The sequence below is a fragment of the Emys orbicularis genome, chromosome 7 (assembly GCF_028017835.1).
Source record: "Emys orbicularis isolate rEmyOrb1 chromosome 7, rEmyOrb1.hap1, whole genome shotgun sequence".
Taxonomy (NCBI): domain Eukaryota; kingdom Metazoa; phylum Chordata; order Testudines; family Emydidae; genus Emys; species Emys orbicularis.
In genome coordinates, this window is record NC_088689.1 from 106,721,474 (window position 1) to 106,743,131 (window position 21,658).

A 21,658-nucleotide genomic window follows, 5' to 3' on the forward strand; every position below is an offset into this window, starting at 1 on the left:
AATTAGCATCATTTACAATTTTTAGAGCAAGTTTCCTAGAATAGTTTTGCTCTCCAGGGACGCCAGTCTGGCAGAGATAGTGAGGAGAATACATAGTGAATACCAGGGTGGGATCTATCCTGTGGGTTTCTGATGACTTCCTGGTACCCCTGAGGGATTTCTCCCTCAACTCTCAATCAGACTCTCACTGTACAACCCCCAGAAGTGAAAGGACTTGCTTAGAAGAAAGAAAAAGGAATAAACCTCCTCCAGAGACCTGGGGCATTCAAAGCTACAAGCATGTCCCCTAGGTGGAAGATTGGGGGAGTGTTCACATATGGACAACTCCAAATAATGAATAAGGAGCTGTCGACTTAAGGTTGTGCATGAGGTTGGTAACTCTACCACATAAAAACCAAAATTACTTCAGAAACAACCCCCCCTCCCCCCCACACACACACCAGGAGCCATAACAGTATGCAGCAGGCTCAAACAAGAGATCAACTTCATGTGAAGAATATAATGGACATTGGCTTCCTTATGGATTTGACCAATGTCCTGAAAAGTCCTTTGCTCAAGGCAAGATCAGTAATGAAAATTGGATTCTGGAATGTGAGAACACACAAAACTACTGAAACTGCTGAAGTAATTAATGGATAGAAAGACCACAGACCTTTGTCACACCCATCCTGAGAGTTGTCCTGACCAGGCTAGAGAAAAGGATCCAGATACCACCACCACCACCACCTAACTGGCTCCAGTTGAATCCCAACCACCACCTGGGATGAAATGGGATTGGACTTTAACAGCGGCAGCTGCTCTAGCTAATCTCAACTAACTTCTTCTCATTCCCTCTAACAAACAGTTAGAAGGTATAAAAGATCATGCTAAGAGACTGTCAGACAAGTTTCCCCCCCCGCCCTTCTAAAAAAACCTTTGTCCAGCTAAAGGGACAAGGGATGTCGATAAAATTAAAGCCTTATTTGTTTTTCCATTTCAAATGCTTTCTCTGCTTTTCCTTTCCCCCCCCCCCGTATCTTTGATCAAAGGTGAGAAAGATTTTTAATGGTGTGCTTGCCACAGTACTAAGCAGTCTGAGGTCTCTGTATACCAAACCCAGTTTACCACTGTAATGCTGAACAGTGACTGGGTTACGTTAACACCTTGGGCTCATTTATTCCATCTAAATCGGGGTCGGCAACCTTTCAGAAGTGGTGTGCCGAGTCTTCATGTATTCACTCTAATTTAAGGTTTCGCGTGCCGGTAATACATTTTAACGTTTTTAGAAGGTCTCTTTCTAGAAGTCTATAATACATACAACAATAGTTTAGTTATATAAGTAAATAAGGTTTTTTTAAATGTTTAAGAAGCTTCATTTAAAATTAAATTAAAATGCAGAGCCCCCCCCCCGGACCAGCGGCCAGGACCCAGGCAGTGTGAGTGGCACTGAAAATCAGCTCGTGTGCCGCCTTCGGCACACGTGCCATAGGTTGCCTACCCCTGATCTAAATACATACAGCAAAAAAAGGGGGGGGGGCGAGGAAGAGGCCAACCTAGAAAAACATTACGCTGAACAATAAAGAAGCCAAATCCACCAACATGTAATGCAGGAGCCTGAACAGACCAGCACAAGACTGAACTAAATGGCAAAAAACTGGCGGATGCCATATGCACCTGAGGGGTGTGGGAAGATAAAGAAGTGGGGCAGTTCTACTGGGGATATTGTCTTGCAGTCTGTACCATACTACTACTGGGGGGAATTCTTCACCAAAAAATTAAAAATTCTGTGCACGTTTTAAAATTCTGCATTTTATTTGTCAAAACACAAAATAATGATGCCAGTTTCAATTATTTTGGTAATTTATTTCCAAATACTTGTCAGCAAGTATGTCCGTAACAATACAGACAACAAAAAAGACTCAGGAAATGTTTGACAAATAGATTCCTTACTAGGCATATTCATACAGAACTTTGAGTAATAATTCATTTAAACTACATGACAAAAAACAAAAACAAAACAATTTATTTCCCACACTCTTCAGAAACAGTCAGAGGGAATTAGTGTCTGCCCAGGTCCCACGAGTGACACTACTTTTGGCTTCTTACAGAGGAAATCACTTTTGAGTGGGGCTTGTAAGAAGTGGCCTGAGTGCTCAAACAAAACAAAAAAAAGACCCACAATGAACTAATCTTAACTACAAGCCTGCATTAGTGTCTCTTAGAGCAAGTTAGGTGATGCTACTAGGTTCCGTCTTTCACGTATTAAGAAGTAACTGGGTGGCAGCTGAAGCCTCCCGGCCCTTTATGACTTTACCTACGGGGCACAGGCACTGCTATTTAAAAGAAATCAATCTCACATGCATAGGTCACATGCACACAAAGTGTTTGAATCTGTGTGGACAATCACTCAAAGAAGAGGTAGATTATATTATTTCCCCATCGTTATTTGACATACCTTTATAAACTGATTTACTTCTTCACCCACTCCAGAGCAGCACATCAACACCACCCTATGTCTTTACCTTTGCTCAAGAGAATAGCCATGCTCCCTCTTCTCCAAGAAGAAGTTGTCCTCACAGAACACCTAGCAGATGGGACCATAATTCTAATCACTGAGAAGCAGTATGTGATACCCCTGGGCCATTCTCCCAGAAACAAATTTTTTAAATACTTTGTTCAGTTCAACATAAATTTAAATACTTTAGAATAACTTCAGCAATTCCACTGGTAGCCAAGATAACAAATATCTAAGAATTTTCAATTGATTCTCTGCTTATAGTCATAGTTCAGGGTAAGCTGTACCTTTGACCCCTCATTCAGTCTCTCCAGGAGTTCCTCTTTCAAGTGACAGGCCCAGTCCCTGCACTTCTCTCAGAGTGGAATCTAGCAATCCATGCCACCTTTACATTGGGTCTCCAGATTACAGCACCCTCATTACCAACTGAGTCTCCTAGGCAGCTTCAACTGCGTTTGGCCCCTGCTAACGGCATCCCTTCAGGAGTTGTAACCAGTGGGAAAAATGCAGGGACTCAGGATGATTTCTTTAAACCAAAGCATTAATTACCCATAAACACATAGCAGTCAGAGAGAAAAAGCTTAGAGACAAAAAGGCCTACACAAATTTCTTACCCAAGTCTAGCATTTCCCTCAAGAAATCAGTAGGCCACTATTATCCCTCATACTCCAACTTCTAGGAGAAAAGGATCAGTGTGTCCCCAGCAGTCACTGGCTCCTCTTCGGACTCCTGGTCAGCTTCAGGGCTGAGGCTTTTAATCCCTTCCAAGCTCTTTGTTTTTCCCCCATTGGCTACCTTCTCATTTGGGGTTACCAGCCAGTCTGCTGAGCAGAGCATGGTAGTAATAAACCTTCAAAGGAACTGAAATCAGTATTGTTAAGTATTGGAGATTTACCTCTCTACAGCTATTGGCTGGGTTCCCACAGAGGTGGGGGAAACAAACAAAAAAACACACACCCTCCCCCCCCACCCAGGACTGATTTAACTCTTTGCACCCAAGCAGCAGGATAGTAATTAAACAGAGGTACATATAATATTCATTAAAAAAATAATATAGCTTTCCCATGTTCCTCACACTTACCAATAAATTTGTATAAGGATTACATCATTTAATCAACGTTGCCATTTCCGACAAAATTCCACCCCCACCCATGACTAGCTAAATCTGGAGAATTTTAAGAATAGGGTGGTGGAACAGCTGCACTAATAAAAAGTGGAGACTTATGTTTTATCTTCTGGAAGTTAATCAGAACTAGCCTCCCAAATGCCAAAAATCCTCAATGAAGTGGGAAAGACATCTGTTGGATATTCAGAACACTCATGGCAATGGAGTCAAGCAAGAATTCATTTGTTTTAGAGTAGCAGCTTGAGATGCAAGTTCAGATAGGTCTCTGGGGTGGAGGAGAGAGAGAGAAAAAGGAAGCAAGGAAGGACCTGGTGAAGCTCACATGGACTTGCTTGGATTTTCCAAAACACGTTGTTGCTACCATTACCAAAGCATCAGAATAAATCCCTATAGATGGTCAAGTTTTCATGCAGGCACCACCAGAACTCATTTGTTGCTTTGCTACTGCAACCCATATTGTACATATAACTATGAAACAGACATGCATGCTTTTTGGGCAGTTTGTATTTGTTTTTATTACAATTTTAATGGTTAGTATTTTCATATCTAACATCTTAAAAGGATTTTTAGATTTACAGCTTCAAAAGACACTTTTACAGAATTATTTAAGCCTTGATGATGATTACCTACTGTACTGTATACAAGTTACCTGCCCATCTTCAGGGACCCTCCCTCAAAAATTGAAAATCTGAGATTTGTGTTCACAAACTACAGAACAACTCAATTTATGGAAAAAGAATAAGTGTCAAATGTTCGTATCAGTTTCACAAATTTAAGATTCAATAAGAGCATACACAAAACTATACATTTTATCATTTTATTAGGAATAATTCCAAGTGGGTTATGAAGAAACTAATCCATTGAGTTTGATGATTTTTCCAAAATTTCTCTTTATGAAGATATGTTCACCAATAAACAGTAAAATTTCAGCAGAACTATTATACACTGGGCGAAAACATTCAGGCTGATACCAAAAAGCAACATGCAACATAAAGAGAGATACAATATAAAGGAAGACAATCTGCTGAATATTAAAAACCACCTCAACATGAGCTCTTTGCAACCAGCACAGAACTATGCTACCCATCAAATCCAATTCACACAAAGGCAAGTTGGGCTGATGGAACCCAAGGTTAATAAAATGTTCCTCAGTGCAGTAGATTTGAATAGTGTTTTAGAGCATTTTTTTGGCTGGAACAACTCTTTTTTTGGCAAGGGAGAGAAATAAATATAAATGGAATGCTACATTTTTAAATCAGCAGACTGTCTGAGGAATGAAATAATAAGGTATCAGTAAACTAAAGTAGCAGGGGGGAAATCTTTAAAAAACATTACTTAATTTATTGGGGCTCACAAAGTATTCAAAACCGATTTTAAAGGTGTCACAATAACTATATTCAGGCATTTAACATAACAAGGGAAGTAAAAAATCAGAAGACACACTTTTTTTCCAGGTTAAGGAGTTTGTTTTTTTTAAACCCAAGCACATTGCTACTTCTGCAACATATAGCTTGGTAAACAATAATTGGCAACAAAATAAGTTGAAACGCTGTAATATCCTGCCCAAACCCGTTCCAGATACTGTTTAATAACCAAGATGCAAACTAATTTTGTTGTAACAAGCCTAGACCACTTATATCAAACATGTCCCTGGTGAGAAAGTCATCCAGTTTGAGTTAGCGTTTTGAGAGCTCATTTGACAGCCAGTCAAGTCCCTCATACAGACCAGTTCCTTGTGTAGCGCAGGTCGCTTGGACATACCACTGTTAAGGAACAAAATATAAAATAAAATGAAATGTGAACTTTAAAATACTGAATTTCTACATACTACCAGGGTGTAATTCTTATGGTACAATTTCATGTAGTTTGATCCCAACAAGTATATTTTTCAAAACTTATTTCCCACCACCACAAAGCCTAACAGTAACAGAAGATATTTTCAAGAAAAATTAAGTTTCAATTAGCAATTGGGTTTTGAAGATTCTCCTGCTATGTCTGTCACCCAAATACTGACACATTATATTAGTGCACAAGAATCAAAGTGAAACTGAAGATGAATAAAGTGTAAAGAATTGTAAATTAAAATTCTTTGTTTTAATCAGGTGCTATTGAGCTCATAGGTAAGAAATTTTTACTACATGATTTAACCCGTCTCTTTTTAAAACCAGTTCATAATGACATAAGCCACGACTGTCAACAAGAAGAGGTAAAGTGATGCAAAAAAAAAAAAAAAAAAAAAAAAAAAATGCAATGAGGAATTATATAACAGTGATTTAAAGTCCCCAACAAAAGTTGTGTAGTTGAAGCCTCCCTTATCCTGTCGGGCATTTTTAATCATAGATTGTTTTAATCAAAACTCTTGGACACAATTCCATTCTCAGTCTCTTTCTTCAAAATAAAGAACAGAAGAGTAAAGGCAACACACACATAGTTAAAACGTGGCCCAAGATATTCAATAGTCTGCAAAGGTTGTATCTTCCTATTTAAAAAAAAAAAAAGAAGGAGTAATGAAGCATTTTATTTGCTCTTGATCACCTATTTTTATTACATAGGTGTGTGTTTTATGTCACTCTTTTGTAGAAATAACACTTTGTACATGTCAAATACACATTACATCTTTCCACAGAAAAGAGATGAAAGCTTAAAACTTAAAGGGAGAGTACATTTGCTTACAAAAAATTGGACCAAAACTTTAGTACTTACAGTTCTGTTACGCAGAGACTGAAGACCTAGTTTATCTGTCATTTCACTGATTGCCATGGCATTTGGCAAGTCTTGTTTGTTCGCAAAAAGCAGTAGCACTGCATCTCGCAACTCATCTTCCTGAAGCTAACAGAATAAGAGACCATGCTAGTTATTTTTCCATTTAGTTACTGTAACAAGCAGCTAAAGAGATGTAATTATGAAATAAAGGGTAAAGTGCTGTAAGCTTTTTCATTCTCACTCCCCAAATCACAGTGAGTAGCTTCTGATTGAGATCATCAAGTAACCATGATACAAATTCCACTAGTGTAGGTAAAGCAACATTGTTTCAAACAGCAGTTTGGATTTAAATTGTACAGACAGCTCACTGTTGACAGAGATTACTTTTCTTTTGGGTTTTACATCCCAAAGGGAATTGGGTGAAGTCATTAGTAGTTCTCGACCTAGAGTCCACTCACGTTCTAAACAATTTTAGATAAGTAGTGATGAATTATATTTAAAAAAAAAAAGGAAAAAAAAAGGGAGGTCTACAATACACGTTTTAAGACTTTCTGAAGGTGTACGGGTTTTGAAATTTCAGCAAAACTGGCATATTCACCATTTGCAGAAAAGCTGATTTAGTAAAGTAAATACAGAAGATGGCAATTCTGTTCCAAAGATATTTATATTTACCATTTTCTGCAGTTCTTCTGCTGCTTCCTGAATTCTCTCTCTGTCATTGCTATCTACCACAAAAATGAGACCCTGCAAAAAAAGTTAAGCAGCTTTGATAAGTCCCCATAAAATTTAAGCATACAGTAGTGTTCTAAGAAAAAGATGACATGAATTATTGGGTAGGAGTACAGTTCTGGCTGCTTCCCCGCCAAGAAATGCAAGTTTGAAAAAGTAGTAATCTTTTAATTAACATATACACAGAGAAAGATCATGGACTACATGAGGTAGACATTCTTCAGACAGCTAGATCATCAGTAGACATGACATGAACATAATTTTCACAGTGTATGTTAAGTTTTAAAAAACAAAAACAAAAAAAAACCCCACAAACAAGGCTACGATTCCCAAACTGTGGTCTGCATATCAGAATTTCAGGGAAAGATAACTGGCCAAATTGTGATAGTTTCCCTTATTTTCAGATGTCCCATTGCATCAAAGACAGCTAGAGATGCATTATCTAGACGCTATTAAGATGTCCTCCACCCTATAAAGCTGAGGGTTCTCAACCTTTTAAGTAAAATTTAATTTTTAGAAATGTGTTTTTACCAAATGTTCCTAACACCATTTCTGACATTAAAAGAAAAATATCAAAGAGCTTATTCCATACTGCCTTCCACTCTTTAAATCCCCACCTCAAAGTCTTACAGTTCAGCCTATCCTCCTCTGAAGAAGCAGATTCTCCCCCTTTGAAGGTCCCTGGTGATGCTTCTATAATAGGTCTGAAGACATCAGAAGGGTAACATTTTTGGTCCTCAACGTATATGCAGTCACTAGACTACTGTGCCAGTCCCTTTGTCTAGACACATTCCACCACACACTCCTATTTGCACATGCCCCAGAATCATGCCTGTGCTACTGCAGAGGAAGTTTCCTGACAACAATCCTGCACAAAGCAGAGCAACAAGCATGAATCTCCTCTGCTGCTGGGGTGTATAGAAATGTGATAAATTACTTGTCTGTCTACTAACTACCCAAAAAGCACATTGTAATCCCCTGCAGCGATGACAGAAGCAGTGAACTTGTCATGGCCCGGATCATCAAACAACCAGCAATACCACCCCGATTAACGGTATTCAGTAACATTTCTAGACACTTTATAAGCAAAGGGAGCCCAATAAACACAACTTGTATTTAACCATAATGTATATGTGCATGTGAATATTATTTTTATATATATTTATTTTACTCTAAGTAAAAATCTCTCGACTGTCTTCAGTTTGGTTATAAAAAGAAAGAAATACCTACAAGGGCAGCTAGGCATTAACTTACTTCTTTACTTGAAGTCCCTCTCCAGTTTCAGGAGGTTAGCAGACAAAGCATCAAATTTAATGAGGCTAGAAAGTCCATCACATAGCTTAGTGACCCCTCTGGCACATTAAGGAGCAACACTGGAAGGTCCCTCATGGGAATCCGGTCTATCCAAGTCAAACTATAGTAAGCTATGTCTACACTAGGAGTACTTTACTGGTATTGGAATATAAAGTATACTGCACCAGCAAAGTGCTCCTAACATGGATATAGCCTAGTGTGGATACAACTATACCAGCAAAACTGCTCTTGCACTGGCATAGTAAAATTACAATTCCCCCTTCACCATTGTCCCTTAGAGAAAAAACAAGTATTTGGTAAAAGCACAGTTTTGCTGGTATAATTGTATATACACTAGGGGAAAATCACACCTCTTCACATCCCTGACTGGATGCTATGATGGCAAAAGTCTGTAGTGTAGACACAGCATAAGACATGAAGCTGTCCAGATGGGAAGGAAAAAACCCAGATAAACAAACAAAAGCCAAGGATCCTCAGAATTCCAGCAAATATGGTGGGAACCAACTCATGAGAAGAAAATGGAAATGGAGGCAGACCATTTTCTGGAGATACTGTACACAGTGGTCTTCATTTAAATATGAATGTAGGTGCAATTTTTTTTTGAACTTGTAAAACAGAAGAACGCCTACCTGTGTGTTTTGAAAGTAATGCCTCCAAAGAGGTCTAATTTTATCTTGACCACCAACATCCCAAACTGTGAAACAAATGTTTTTATATTCTACTGTTTCCACATTAAAACCTAAAAAAGAAAGAAAAAAGTGGTTAAATATTGACATTGACTATGTAAAAGTTATTATAAATCTGTCAGCTGTCCTCTTAAAAATAGTGACTTCAAAGTTTCACTTTCTAAACAAAGCTAGATAAGCTGTCTTGTGCATATATATATATATATATATATACACACACACACACACATATATATATATATATATACACACACACACATATATATATATATATATACACACACACACACACACACACACACACACACACACACACACACACACACACACTCACTCTCTTTTTTGTTATGATAGTACCAAATTGCATAAAATGAGAATTTCTCTAAGAGTCCAACTCTATACTAACTTCTATTCTGGGGAACATGCATCTCCTACTATCCCACCAACCAGCTCTTGAAACAAAGGTCCTACAATGAAAAACATTTAAGTCTTTTCTCCCTCAGGAGAATTGAGGATTTTAAAGTGAATGATTCTGTAGTTTAATTACATTTAACATTAGTAATTAGATGAGAAGCAATCAGTAGTTTTCTTACCAATAGTGGGAATTGTGGTGACAATTTCTCCTAGCTTCAGTTTATACAGAATAGTTGTCTTACCAGCAGCATCCAAACCAACTACAAAATATATAAAGTTTAATTTTAGTTTCACAGTATTAACTAAATCATGCTCTTTACAAATATTCCACTGAAAATAACAGGGTGGGGATTCACTTTTCAGTGAGCAACGGGTAAGTTCCTAAATGGCCTTAGTGAATCAAAGTCCCCCCCACCCACACCCCAAAGTATGTTTCTCTCCTTCCTTCTCCACCCATCACTTGAGGCAGAAGCCAATCAGCTAAGGATTCAAGTTTAATACCAGAGTTCCATTCTCCATTTACACAATCAGAAAGCTATGTAACTTTTTCTTCTTTAGGCATCATGTAAATAACTGATAGGGGTTATTTGTTTTTAAACAAACTTTGCAGTTCACATGTAAAGGTTTTTTTGCTCTAGCATGTTTTCATGTATTTGACATGCCTTGTAATATTTTCTAGGCAGTAGCCAGAAGTTCTCTCTCCTCCTTCACTTATCCAGCATCAGATTGGAAGCTACTTTCTTCTCAAATGCAGAACTTGTCTGTTATTGATCCCTTTATTACCTTCAGATCTGGCTACTGCAGCATGCCCCACCTGAGACTACTCTTGATCACTTCAAAGTTTCAGCTAACATGAAATGCAGCAGCTCACTTAGGGCTATTTTACACTACCTCGCTACATTGGTGCAGCTGTGCCATTGTAGCATATCTGGTGAAGATGTGCTATGCTGACAGGAGAGTGCTCTCTTATCCAGGGTTTTTGAGCTGTGCTCCGGCTCAGCTCCAGCTTCGGGCTCCGCTCCAAAGCCCTGCTCTTATCAGCATAAATTACTCCACCTCAACAAGAGGCGGAAGCTATGTCAGTAGGAGAACATCTCCTGTTGACATAGCACAGTATAGACACCACTTAAAGTAGACGTAACTTACATCACTCAAAGGGGTGGCGACTTAAGTTACATGGACTCCAGCGGTAGTGTAGAAAAGCCCTTAGTGATATTCGATATATGGATAGCATACAAGACCTGTGGCTCCACAGACTACACTGAACAATTTATTTTCTGGAACAATACAAACTGTTTTTTACATAAAAGCCCTACATGTTTTGTGTCGTGGCTACCCATGATACATGTCTCCATACACTATTCCAGTCTACTGGGCTGTTTTGGTTACTTCTGAACTCTGCAGGAGGGTACTCTGCTCTGGAATTTGCTTCCCTGCTGCCCCAACAAAACCCTAGTTTGTTGACCTTCCAGGCAGACTGATATGATGTGGGGTTTTTGTTTGTTTCTCTTTTGAGTTGATTATTTTTAATTTATTTCTATTTGTACATTTAAAAATACATATAGGTGTGTATTTTAACTGAGCATGTACCCACAGAACTTTAAGAGGAGCAGCTTTCGCAAATAAACATTTGGTAGTCCACCATGGTGTTTCCAAATACTGTGAGCTGAGTGGATTAATATGTATTTTGAGAAGTATTAAGAGTTTAGACTCTGTCCCAGAAAACCAATTCAACACACAACATTTGGAAATGTTGTATGACCTACTGCACATGTCCACGAATAAATGATGTTGTTATTTAAGAAGTAAATTGCAAGAATGAGTGTTCAACAAGTAAACACAATCATTTTAATTAAAATGCCATTTGAGAAACTCAAAACTTTCAGTAGAACTTTGATAACACTCTTCTCAAACAAACAAAAATGAGAGAACTAAAAAACAGAAAAACCCCTTCTGGTACTATTACTATACCCATACTCTAACACGGTAGCATGTTTTGAACTAATGCCTTACTTGCTTTTTTGTACCTGTCCTGCACTCCATATAGGGGCGTCTGACAACAAGTTGTACACTTATATAAATAAGGCAGTTTTCTTAGTGTTGCAATATAATGTAATTTCAGACCACTTATACAGAATGAAACCAGACCCTTAAAAACTTCTTCCTTCTCAAAGCACACTAACTGCTTAATTACAGTACATTTTCTATTTGCAAAACCTCCCTACAAGTGTCCTATAGTATTTTAGACATTTATGAATATATTGAGGTTATACAAATTAATGTATTTACAGTTTGTGAAGAAAATTTTTAAGAAAATCAACTGCTTTCATTAATACTGGAATCTGTAGAGCCAAAAGGCCATGTATTATACTTCTGTCAAAAAGACTTCTTTAGGTACAAGAAAATTCTCAAAATTAAATTTTAAATGCGTCTTTGTGATTTCTAAATGCTTGCCCTTCAGAACTCCAATATTCCATTCCCACCCACTCCTCTAGATGATTAGCTACAATAGTAGGTGGCACTGAAATAGTTCTTACTATGAACCTGCAAAGTTTAAAATTGCTAATATCGTTTCAGCATTTTTCCTACACCAGTAACATTCAAAGAAGCGTGACTCTGTAAGGAGCAACTGTCAACTCTTCAAATGTACCTCCTGTGCTGAAATAATGACTAATAACCCAAGATATCGCTGTCCAAGATGGACCTCTCAGAGTATGTCTACATTGCAATTAAAACACCCACAGTGGGTACGAATCAGCTGACTTGGCTCATGGGGCTTGGGCTGTAGGGCTATAAAACTGCACTGAAGATGTCTGGCCTCGGGCTGGAGCCTGGGACCCTACCCTCTCACAGGGTCCCAGACCGTGGGCTCCAGCCCAAGGCCAGACATTTACACTTCAGTTTTATAGCCCCATGAGCCTGAGCCAACTGACCTGGGCCAGACACAGGTCTTTAAACTGCAGTGCAGACAGATGTTCAGACCTCAGCCACTTTGCTGGGCATTTCCAAATGGAAGGTAAGATGCCTGGACCTTCAGAGAAGCCACATATGAAACACAAGCATAATACTTAACTCTCTCTAGAAGCCTTAATATAACAGAAAAGATGGAATTTACTCCATGAAAATTAAGATTATGTAGAGAAGAGTAATCAGTCCAAAATATATACTTGAATTCCTCAAAAACTATAACATCTTAAGGCAAATGGCTCATCAGTAAGTTTGACAACCTTGAAAATAAACACGAAGCTAAACTCAGTGGTCAGAAAATGCCAATGCTCACTTAAAAAAAAAAAAAAAAAAAGAGAGTTTCTAGCTCTTATAGTAGCAGAAAAAGAATAAAACTTTAAAAAGGTGACCCACTTGTATCCTAAAGACTCAAAACCCAGAAGGCAAATAAATCAAACCCAACATTTTTCAAAGTCTCATGATTTAAAACAAGGTCATTCTTTTGTGAGGACCTACTCTTTATGCAAGTTCTTGGAGTTGGCAATACTGGAATACCAAGAAGGAATCTTGTATGCTTCTGTGTGTGATAAAGATAACCACCCATGATGAGAAATGTTCTGTGGCACACTAGGAGAGAAATACTCAACACCAAGGACAGGCCTTACCTGCAAGTCTTTGAACAAAGGACTGGACAAGATAGCTTTCCAGGAACTTTCACAGTGAAAATATAAGCATTTACATGAATACAGAAGAAGTCACAATATGGCAGTAAAACAGGTTCCCAATTCAAACGCCAAGTAGTTTTATAGGATAATTATCGGTTTAGCAAAGTTAGAAGTCTAAAGTTTGCATTATCGCCAGCCCCCTCACCAATATAGTCAACCCCTATCCTCAAACTTCCTTATTACAAGCTGCAAATCAATTATTTGCCTTTTAGATTTTTTTAAACAACTTTTAAAAGGATCAAATCACATAATTTGAAGAGTTATGATTTTCTACATATTTCAGCTAATATGCGTTATTTTTTTTTCTTAAAAAATGGCAATTTACATGTTACTATGTACCAATTTCTTAAGAGTGCCTCAGTATTCAGCTTTCTAAAACGAAACATTAAGAACAATTGCAAATGGTGGGACTGTATATTCTCTTAAGAGACTGAAATGTATTTACTACCACATTTGATGTACAGGATTTTTACATTTGATGTGTATATTTTTAAAACTTGTCCTCTGACTATCACATGATAGGTAAGTCAACCTTCTGTCACAAGAGGTGATAGTTAAGAATTCCAATTAACAACTCTTCCAAGTTTACATGAAAAAACTCTGACATTCCCCAACACCAAGTCATAAATCAGAAACGAATAACCAAGATGCAAAATAATCCTCTTTCAGATTCTTTTCCAGAAATATTAACTTTTAGCTCCTTCCTCACTGAGGTTTCATGTAATCTCAACACAGTACAAGTGTGTTGACAGTTGTTTATGAAGTCCTGAGATAGAGCAGTTCAGATAGCAATTAAGGGTCACATGGGAAGTACAGCCTTGCCCTTGCACCTATTTGATCTTTGTAATGCCTACTTTACTCATTTCAAGAGCCCCGCTCCACTTTACTTATAGTCTCTTCGAGTCACTTATAAATCCCAGGCTTGCAGTGCGCTTCTCCCAGGAACTCCACTCTGCTAGTCACCTTTACATCACCATGGTACCTGCATAAGTGCTAGCACCATACTTACTTATAGCTCTCATAGTTGCATTCATGATAAGCAACTTCTCTGAACTGTTTGAAAGAATTACACAAATTACTTACAACTGTCCGGTTGGAATGTTACATTTTCCTCTACTTTCTTGGAGAGAGTCTCCAAAGATATTTTTGGCCCTTTCTTATGAAATTTGCTTGTTCTGGAGCCATTAAACTGACTGCCTATATATCTGCATTCAGTTCCCTCTAAACAGACTCACATGAACTCATTGTTAAAACAATCTCAAACTTTTTTTTCAGCCAACCAAATTCTACTGCCTAAAGCTAAGTGCCCTCCAGAAAGATTTTATCACTGCATTGTATTTTACATCATTCTACTATTCTATATCCTAAAAGAGATGATAGTTTTGCCCTGTGGGTAAATTCTTCATTTTTTAAATCCAGCCTAAGCCACCTAGACATGGCATACCTGTAATCTAAACGTGAACAAAGCAAAGCTTTACGCAAGTAACTACAAAATTTAGGGATTGATTTTTAAATGGAATATATTCAAGAACAATACATTGTGGCAGCCAGACTCAGATTTCCCAAAATTAAGAAGCAGGAAGCATGTTCCAAATATCTAAATTTCATTCATATTCACAGATTAAAATAATTGCTAAAATAAGAATGATTTTGAGTTCATACAAGCAAGTTCTACCTTGTAATTTCTTCACTATGTTTTACAAAGGCCGTTACAAACAATTCATGCAGTTGATTTTAGGCTAGATTTGTTAATATGGCTATTTATAGGTTGTGTTTTTTGTTTTTTGGTAAGTTACAGGTTTGTTACTATTCAACCTCACAGGTGGATTCCCAAAATCCCCAAAAGCAATTGTCCTTTTGTTTGAAATAGCCAAAGTTAATAAGCTAGGGAAACAGACTATCATTTGGCAGCTTAATATCTGAAAAGCTAATAAGCCTCTTGGAAGATGGATGTTTTGGCAGTCTATTGTCTCGGAGATGACAGATAGCTACATGGCCATACTAACAAGTGATGAATATAGTGACATGATATAATGAGGATTCTGCAAGGTGCAATATGAAGAAAAACAAGGTTATTCAGTAATGTGTTAAAATATACCCATGTACTAGTGGACTAAGCGCAACACTGGGACCAAGGAATTTCTGAACTCTAACCCCTACTCTGCCCAGTTCAACTATGTCAAATTATTTAACCCAGTATCTCAGCTGTCTCTTTTCTCCCCAATCCGTATCTGTAAAATGGAGTTGGAATTGTGCTTTTCCTTCCTCGCACACAAGAATATAAATGGTTGGTCAGCCCTTTAAAATACAGTGATATGTAAACATGAAAAGTATTAATGTGAGTCTATGAGGCAATTATGATTTTTAAGCAGCTTTGTAAAGCCACTTGTGACATAATTCACTATTGACTATTATCCTCCTAATCATAAGTTTAGTTAGGGTAGCCATTAGGAGAATATTATATCTTTTTTAGGGCTATCACACGATTAAAATAATCGCACGATTAATTGCACTGTTAAACAATAGAATACCATTTATTTAAAATATTTTTGGGTGTTTTCTACCATGTCAAACTTTAGAGCCTACAAGTCCAATCAGTTTTACTTCTTATTCAGCCAATCGCTCAGACAAACAGGTTTGTTTACATTTGCAGAAGATAATGCTGCCTGCTTCTTGTTTACAATGTCACCTGAAAGTGAGAACAGGCGTTTGCATGGCACTATTGTAGCTGACGTCGCAAGATATTTACATGCCAGATGCACTACAGATTATGTCCCTTGATGCTTCAACCACCATTCCAGAGGACATGCATCCATGCTGATGATGGGTTTTGCTCAACAACAATCCAAAGCAGTGCGGACTGACGCATGTTTATTTTCATCATCTGAATCAGATGCCAACTGCAGAAGGTTGATTTTCTTTTTTGGTGGTTAGGGTTAGGATGTAGTTCCTGCATCAGGCTGTTGCTTTTTTAAGACTTCTGAAAGCATGCGCCACACCTCATCCTTCTCAGATTTTGGAAGGCACTTCAGATTCTTAAATCTTGGGTCAAGTGCTATAGCCATCTTTAGAAATTTCACACTGGTATCTTCTTTGCATTTCGTGAAATTTGCAGTTAAAGTGTTCTTAAAATGAACACGTGCTGGGTCATCATCTGAGACTGCTATAACATGAAATATATGGCAGAATGCAAGTAAAACACAGCAGGAGACATACAATTCTCCCCCAAGGAGTTCAGTCACAAATTTAACTAACGCATTATTTTTTTTAAACGAGGGTCATCAGCACGGAAGCATATCCTCTGGAACGATGGCCGAAGCATGAAGAGGCATATGAATCTTTAGCGCATCTGGCACCTAAATATCTTGCCACGCCAGCTACAACTGTGTCATGCAAACACCTGTTATGACTTTCAGCTGACACTGTAAATATGAAGCGGGCAGTATTACCGCCCGTAAATGTAAACAAACTTGTTTCTCTTAGGGACTGGCTGAACAAGAAGTAGGACTGAGTGGACTTGTGACTCTAAAGTTTTACATTGTTTTGTTTTGGAGTACAGTTATGTTACCAAAATAAAATAAAATAAAAAATCTACATTTGTAAGTTGCACTTTCTTGATAAAGAGACTGCATGACAGTACTTGTATGAGGTGAATTGAAAAATACTATTTCTTTTGTTTATCATTTTTACAGTGCAAATACTTGTAATAAAAATATAAAGTGAGCACTGTACACTTTGTATTCTGTGATGCAACTGAAGTATATCTATTTGAAAAATGTAGCAAAACATCCAAAAATATTTAATAAATTTCAATTGATATTCTATTGTTTAACAGTGCGATTAATAGCGATTAATTGTTCTAATCGTAATTCTTTTTTTGAGTTAATCACATGAGTTAACTGCGATTGACAGCTCTAATCTTTTTAAAAGATTGTGTTCTCTGCTTACACCATAAAATTAGTAAGCTTGTGAAATACGTGAGGGAGTGCAAAGTATTAAAGAACTCATATCCACTCAAACACAAGGTATGTGCCATGACTCTGAATTAACTCTGTAAAAGTTAGTGTTTTGCAGATGTTTGCAAAAGTATTAGAGTAAAAGAAAATTGCTTACAATACTTCTGTCATTATTATGGTGTTTGAAGTAAATTACATACAAACACTGATCAAATATTTATTTTCTAACCCACACAACAAACAAATCTATTTTTAGAAAAATTAATTTCACTCAGGTAAAGTAAATAGACTGACAGCTCTGGAGACTGAGATCGTATCTATCTACACCACACTATAACACAAGTGGCAGCAATTAAAAATCCTACCCTCCTACCACACTGCCCAGCCCATGTGCCAAAATTGAACCAAAATTACTTTTGAGGCAGAAACTAATTTAGTCTTTTTAAACCTAGACTGAATAGATTAGGAGAAAATGCCAATAGGGGTGCAAATTATGATGTGGACACCTGCTTACACATATATCCTTCCTTCTATACTACAAATACAACTGTCTCAAAGGAGCTTGTCATATTATTATTTGTAGTGTAGAAGCGTCTAACTGGGTTTCATAACCAAGCTAAACCCTTAAACAGGTTCTGTATACTGCATAATGAAAATATGTAGTAACCATGTCCCCTGACCCACCTGTATTTGTAGGGTAGTCAAACCCTTAAAAACCATGATTGAAAGAAGAAGAAAAAAAACCCCAACTCATATGACTCTTGCCGGCAAGTTAAAGAGGTATGGGCTGGATGAATGGACTATCAGGTGGATAGAAAGCTAGCTAGATCGTCGGGCTCAACAGGTAGTGATCAATGGCTCCATGTCTAGATGGTAGCCGGTATCAAGCAGAGTGCCCCAAGGGTCAGTCCTGGGGCCGGTTTTGTTCAATATCTTCATTAATGATCTAGAGGATGGTGTGGACTGCACCCTCAGCAAGTTTGCAGAGGACACTAAACTGGGAGGAGGAGTAGATACGCTGGAGGGTAGGGATAGGATACAGAAGTACCTAGACAAATTAGAGGAGTGGGCCGAAAGAAATCTGATGAGGTTCAACAAGGACAAGTGCAGAGTCCTGCACTTAGGACGGAAAAATATCATACACTGCTACAGACTAGGGACCGAATGGCTAGGCAGCAGTTCTGCAGAAAAGGACTGAGGGGTTACAGTGGACGAGAAGCTGGATAGGAGTTAACAGTGTGCCTTTGTTGCCAAGAAGGCAAACGGCATTTTGGGCTGTATACGTAGGGGCATTGCCAGCAGATAGAGGGATGTGATCATTCCCCTCTATTTGACATTGGTGAGGCCTCATCTGGAGTACTGTGTCCAGTTTTGGGCCCCACACTACAAGAAAGATGTGGAAAAATTGGAAAGAGTCCAGCGGAGGGCAACAAAAATGATTAGGGGGCTGGAGCACATGACTTATGAGGAGAGGCTGAGGGAACTGGGATTGTTTAGTCTGCAGAAGAGAAGAATGAGGGGGGATTTCATAGCTGCTTTCAACTACCTGAAAGGGGGTTCCAAAGAGGATGGATCTAGACTGTTCTCAGTGGTAGCAGATGACAGAACAGAGTAATGGTCTCAAGTTGCAGTGGGGGAGGTTTAGGTTGGATATTAGGAAAAACTTTTTCACTAGGAGGATCACCCTAGTGATCACCCAAAAGCACTGGCATGGGTTACCTAGGGAGGTGGTGGAATCTCCTTCCTTAGAGGTTTTTACGGTCAGGCTTGACAAAAGCTGGGATGATTTAGTTGGGGATTGGTCCTGCTTTGAGCAGGGGGTTGGATTAGATGACCTCCTGAGGTCCCTTCCAACCCTGATATTCTATGATTAGTTTGTATCAGTGTTAGAGCTGAACTAATCACTACGGATAAAGTGTCTGAAGCACTATGAACTATTATGGTCTCAAGAACACAGTTTGTTCTTGTAGTCTCATCATTCTGCAAGAGTAAAAGCAATAGTGCCACCAGTGTCAATATTAATATTACAACCATCTTTTCCAAGGTTTCATACCTAGTCATTTAGAGTTGTATATGAAAAGTCCGCTTGACATGCTAGTAGTTCTTAGAAAAAGATCTTTACTGTATATTTACTATGCTATTGTTTATAGAGAGGCAAAAATTACATTAAAGGACACAGTGATCTCAGGTTTAAATTCTTATTTTAAGTAATTAAAACGTCAACAAATTGAAGCACTGAAAAAACAAAAAAAAACAAAACAAACACCCACACCTGCTACACAAGTGTTGGTGAAATTTCAACTGGTGCATACTAGCTTTCATACCCTATGTACAATGTGCTGTGAACACAGAATCATTTTCTGGGGTTGGGGTGGGTATTTATGCTTGATGTCATTAGGTCTGCTATAGATAACCACCTAATATGCTATGCATATTACCTCTTGTTTCTCATACATATCCAAACATTTTTAGGGCCCAAATTGATATGCCAACAGTTAGGAGTTCTCAGTTCTTTAGCCAACAGAAGTTAGATGTGGTGCAAAGGCAATAGATTGAGCCATGGTAAAAGAAGCTCTCTTTACTTTACTCAACAGCAATCCCTCTTGTTAATTAAGGACCAACTGATAGGCACTGAAAAAAGCCCCATTCACCTAGCTGGACAATTTTAGGAAAAGGAGTGTATAAAGTTGGGAATGGGAGGAAAAGAAACATTGAATGCAGCATGTGATTATCACCTTTTCAACTCCCAAGTCTGGGAATTACAGTAGGAGTAAAGAAGTGACTGGTTTGAACTGTTACACACATAGGCACAGGAACTAGGGGTGCTGTCACACCCCCAGTTTTTGTGCGGGGTCCCATCAGTCACCCTGCGCCCAGGGTTCCAGCGCTGCCAGCCCAGCACTCCGCTCCTGGGGTCCCAGCCTTGGCCCCCAACCCCTGGCCCCAGCTCTGGGAGTGTGGAGGGGCACAGACAGGAGTAAGTAGGTAGTGAGGTAAAAAGTTTGGGGTGGGGACCACTGGCTTTCAGCACCCCCACTGTAAAAAAATGTTCCAGTGCCACTGGTTACACAGTACATTTCAGAAGAGCCACAATGTATCTGTGGTCAGACAGTGGCCTAATAAAACTAGCTTGATACAAAAAGTTGTATTTTTATAATCCTATATGCAAGATACACCAGAATTTGTGATTAAAGGCAACGTTCTTTCTCAGAACAAAATGAGCAAAAATGGCTAAATTACTGGAAATTAATGCTTTCTGTTTAGCGGTCAAATTCTGGAGCCCTTAGGACTACATTAACACACTTGGTGCTGTCACATCATGTTCAAAACTGCCACATTGCTTAAACTGTGATAGGTAAAGGTGATACCTAATCATATGTAAAGGGCTTAGATTTTGAGGGAGGTCTTCTTAATTCCAGTTCACTGGATTTGCATGCACACATGGGAGATGGGGGGGGGGGGGGGAGGGGAAGAGGCATACATGCAAATCCAGTGAACTCCTGGAACTGAGGAGACATTCCTTAATTATCAAATCCTGTCACAAATGTATGGCATTTACCTGTTAACAGTTTCACATTCTTTTTACAGTCTGTGCTTGTTTTATAGTGTGCACACACACATACATACATATATGTGGTGCTAAATAATCCCCACCTTGGCGACAAGCCTCAGGGAAGGGTGGGAGCAGGGTTTAGGGCATTTTCTAATAAAAAGACTAAACATCTCCCACCAACAGAACTGTGGGGTGAGTAGGTAAAGAAAATAAAGGGAAAAGAACACAGCCCCTCCCCCTACCCAAAAGCTCATTCACTTGAGGCCGTTCAGTTTTCCACTCGCCCCATACCCACGCAGAAGGGCAGGGAGTTGGTTGGGAGAAGGCGCAGGCCCGGGGGGATAGATACACACGCGCCCACAGCGGGGTAAGAGGTCAGGTCACGGAAGGAGCGTACCCAGGCCTGAAGGGCGCAGATAGACAGACGCTTCCCCCCGCCCCGTAGTCCTGTACCGGTGTAGCCGGCTCGCAAGCCCCCGGCCGCTTCCTACTGCATCCCCAACGGCCACACGGAACACGCCCCCTCCCCCCGCAGGGGCCCAGCCGCGTCTACACGAGAGAGGCCGAGTAACGGCAAGCAGGGGGCTGCGGATGCGGCAAGCGCAGCCCGAGAGGTCGGGATCCCTCAGGCGACGGAAGGCAGGGCCGGGCGGGTCCGGGGGTCTCTCTCTTACCCATGAGGATGCGCATCTGCTTCTTGCCGAAGAGACGTGAAAAGAGCGAGGAGATGGTGAGGCCCATGGCGGCTCGGGCTGGGCGGCGGCGAGCGGGAGGAGTGTGTGCGCGGCAGCGGCTTATACCCCAATCCCGGTCTCTCTTTTCAGATCCCTCCGCGGGGTCCCGGCCCAGCAACTGCTGGCGGTGGCTGCTGCTGCTGCTCTTATGTCCGGGGGAGCCTCGCTCGCTCTCTGCCACGTCACGCTCGCCACCACGGCCGCCCCCAGTTCCAACGCGGACAAAATCACGTCACGCTCGCCACATCCCCATTGCAGCGCCACCACCCTCCCTTGAC

At 39.5% G+C, this 21,658-nt stretch overlaps 1 protein-coding gene across 1 annotated transcript; it reads right to left on the minus strand.

Annotated features, from left to right (window-relative positions):
- Positions 1 to 4,423: 4,423 nt before the first annotated feature.
- Positions 4,424 to 21,658, minus strand: ARF4 (ADP ribosylation factor 4). The gene is made up of 6 exons (XM_065407185.1): positions 21,321 to 21,658; positions 9,646 to 9,726; positions 8,996 to 9,105; positions 6,996 to 7,067; positions 6,324 to 6,449; positions 4,424 to 5,383 (listed from the first exon to the last, which is right to left on the minus strand). Exons 1-6 carry the CDS (start codon positions 21,385 to 21,387, stop codon positions 5,297 to 5,299), a joined length of 543 nt encoding a protein of 180 aa, XP_065263257.1. The 5' UTR covers positions 21,388 to 21,658; the 3' UTR covers positions 4,424 to 5,296.

What these genes read in the sequence shown, in the direction of transcription:
- ARF4 (XM_065407185.1), bottom strand. Translation starts at nt 21,387, where the DNA reads ATGGGCCTCACCATCTCCTCGCTCTTTTCACGTCTCTTCGGCAAGAAG. An exon ending in GCAGATGCGCATCCTCATGG is followed by an intron (nt 9,727 to 21,320) that starts GTAAGAGAGAGA and finishes TATATTTTGTAG; the next exon opens with TTGGTTTGGATGCTGCTGGT. An exon ending in CACCACAATTCCCACTATTG is followed by an intron (nt 9,106 to 9,645) that starts GTAAGAAAACTA and finishes TTTCTTTTTTAG; the next exon opens with GTTTTAATGTGGAAACAGTA.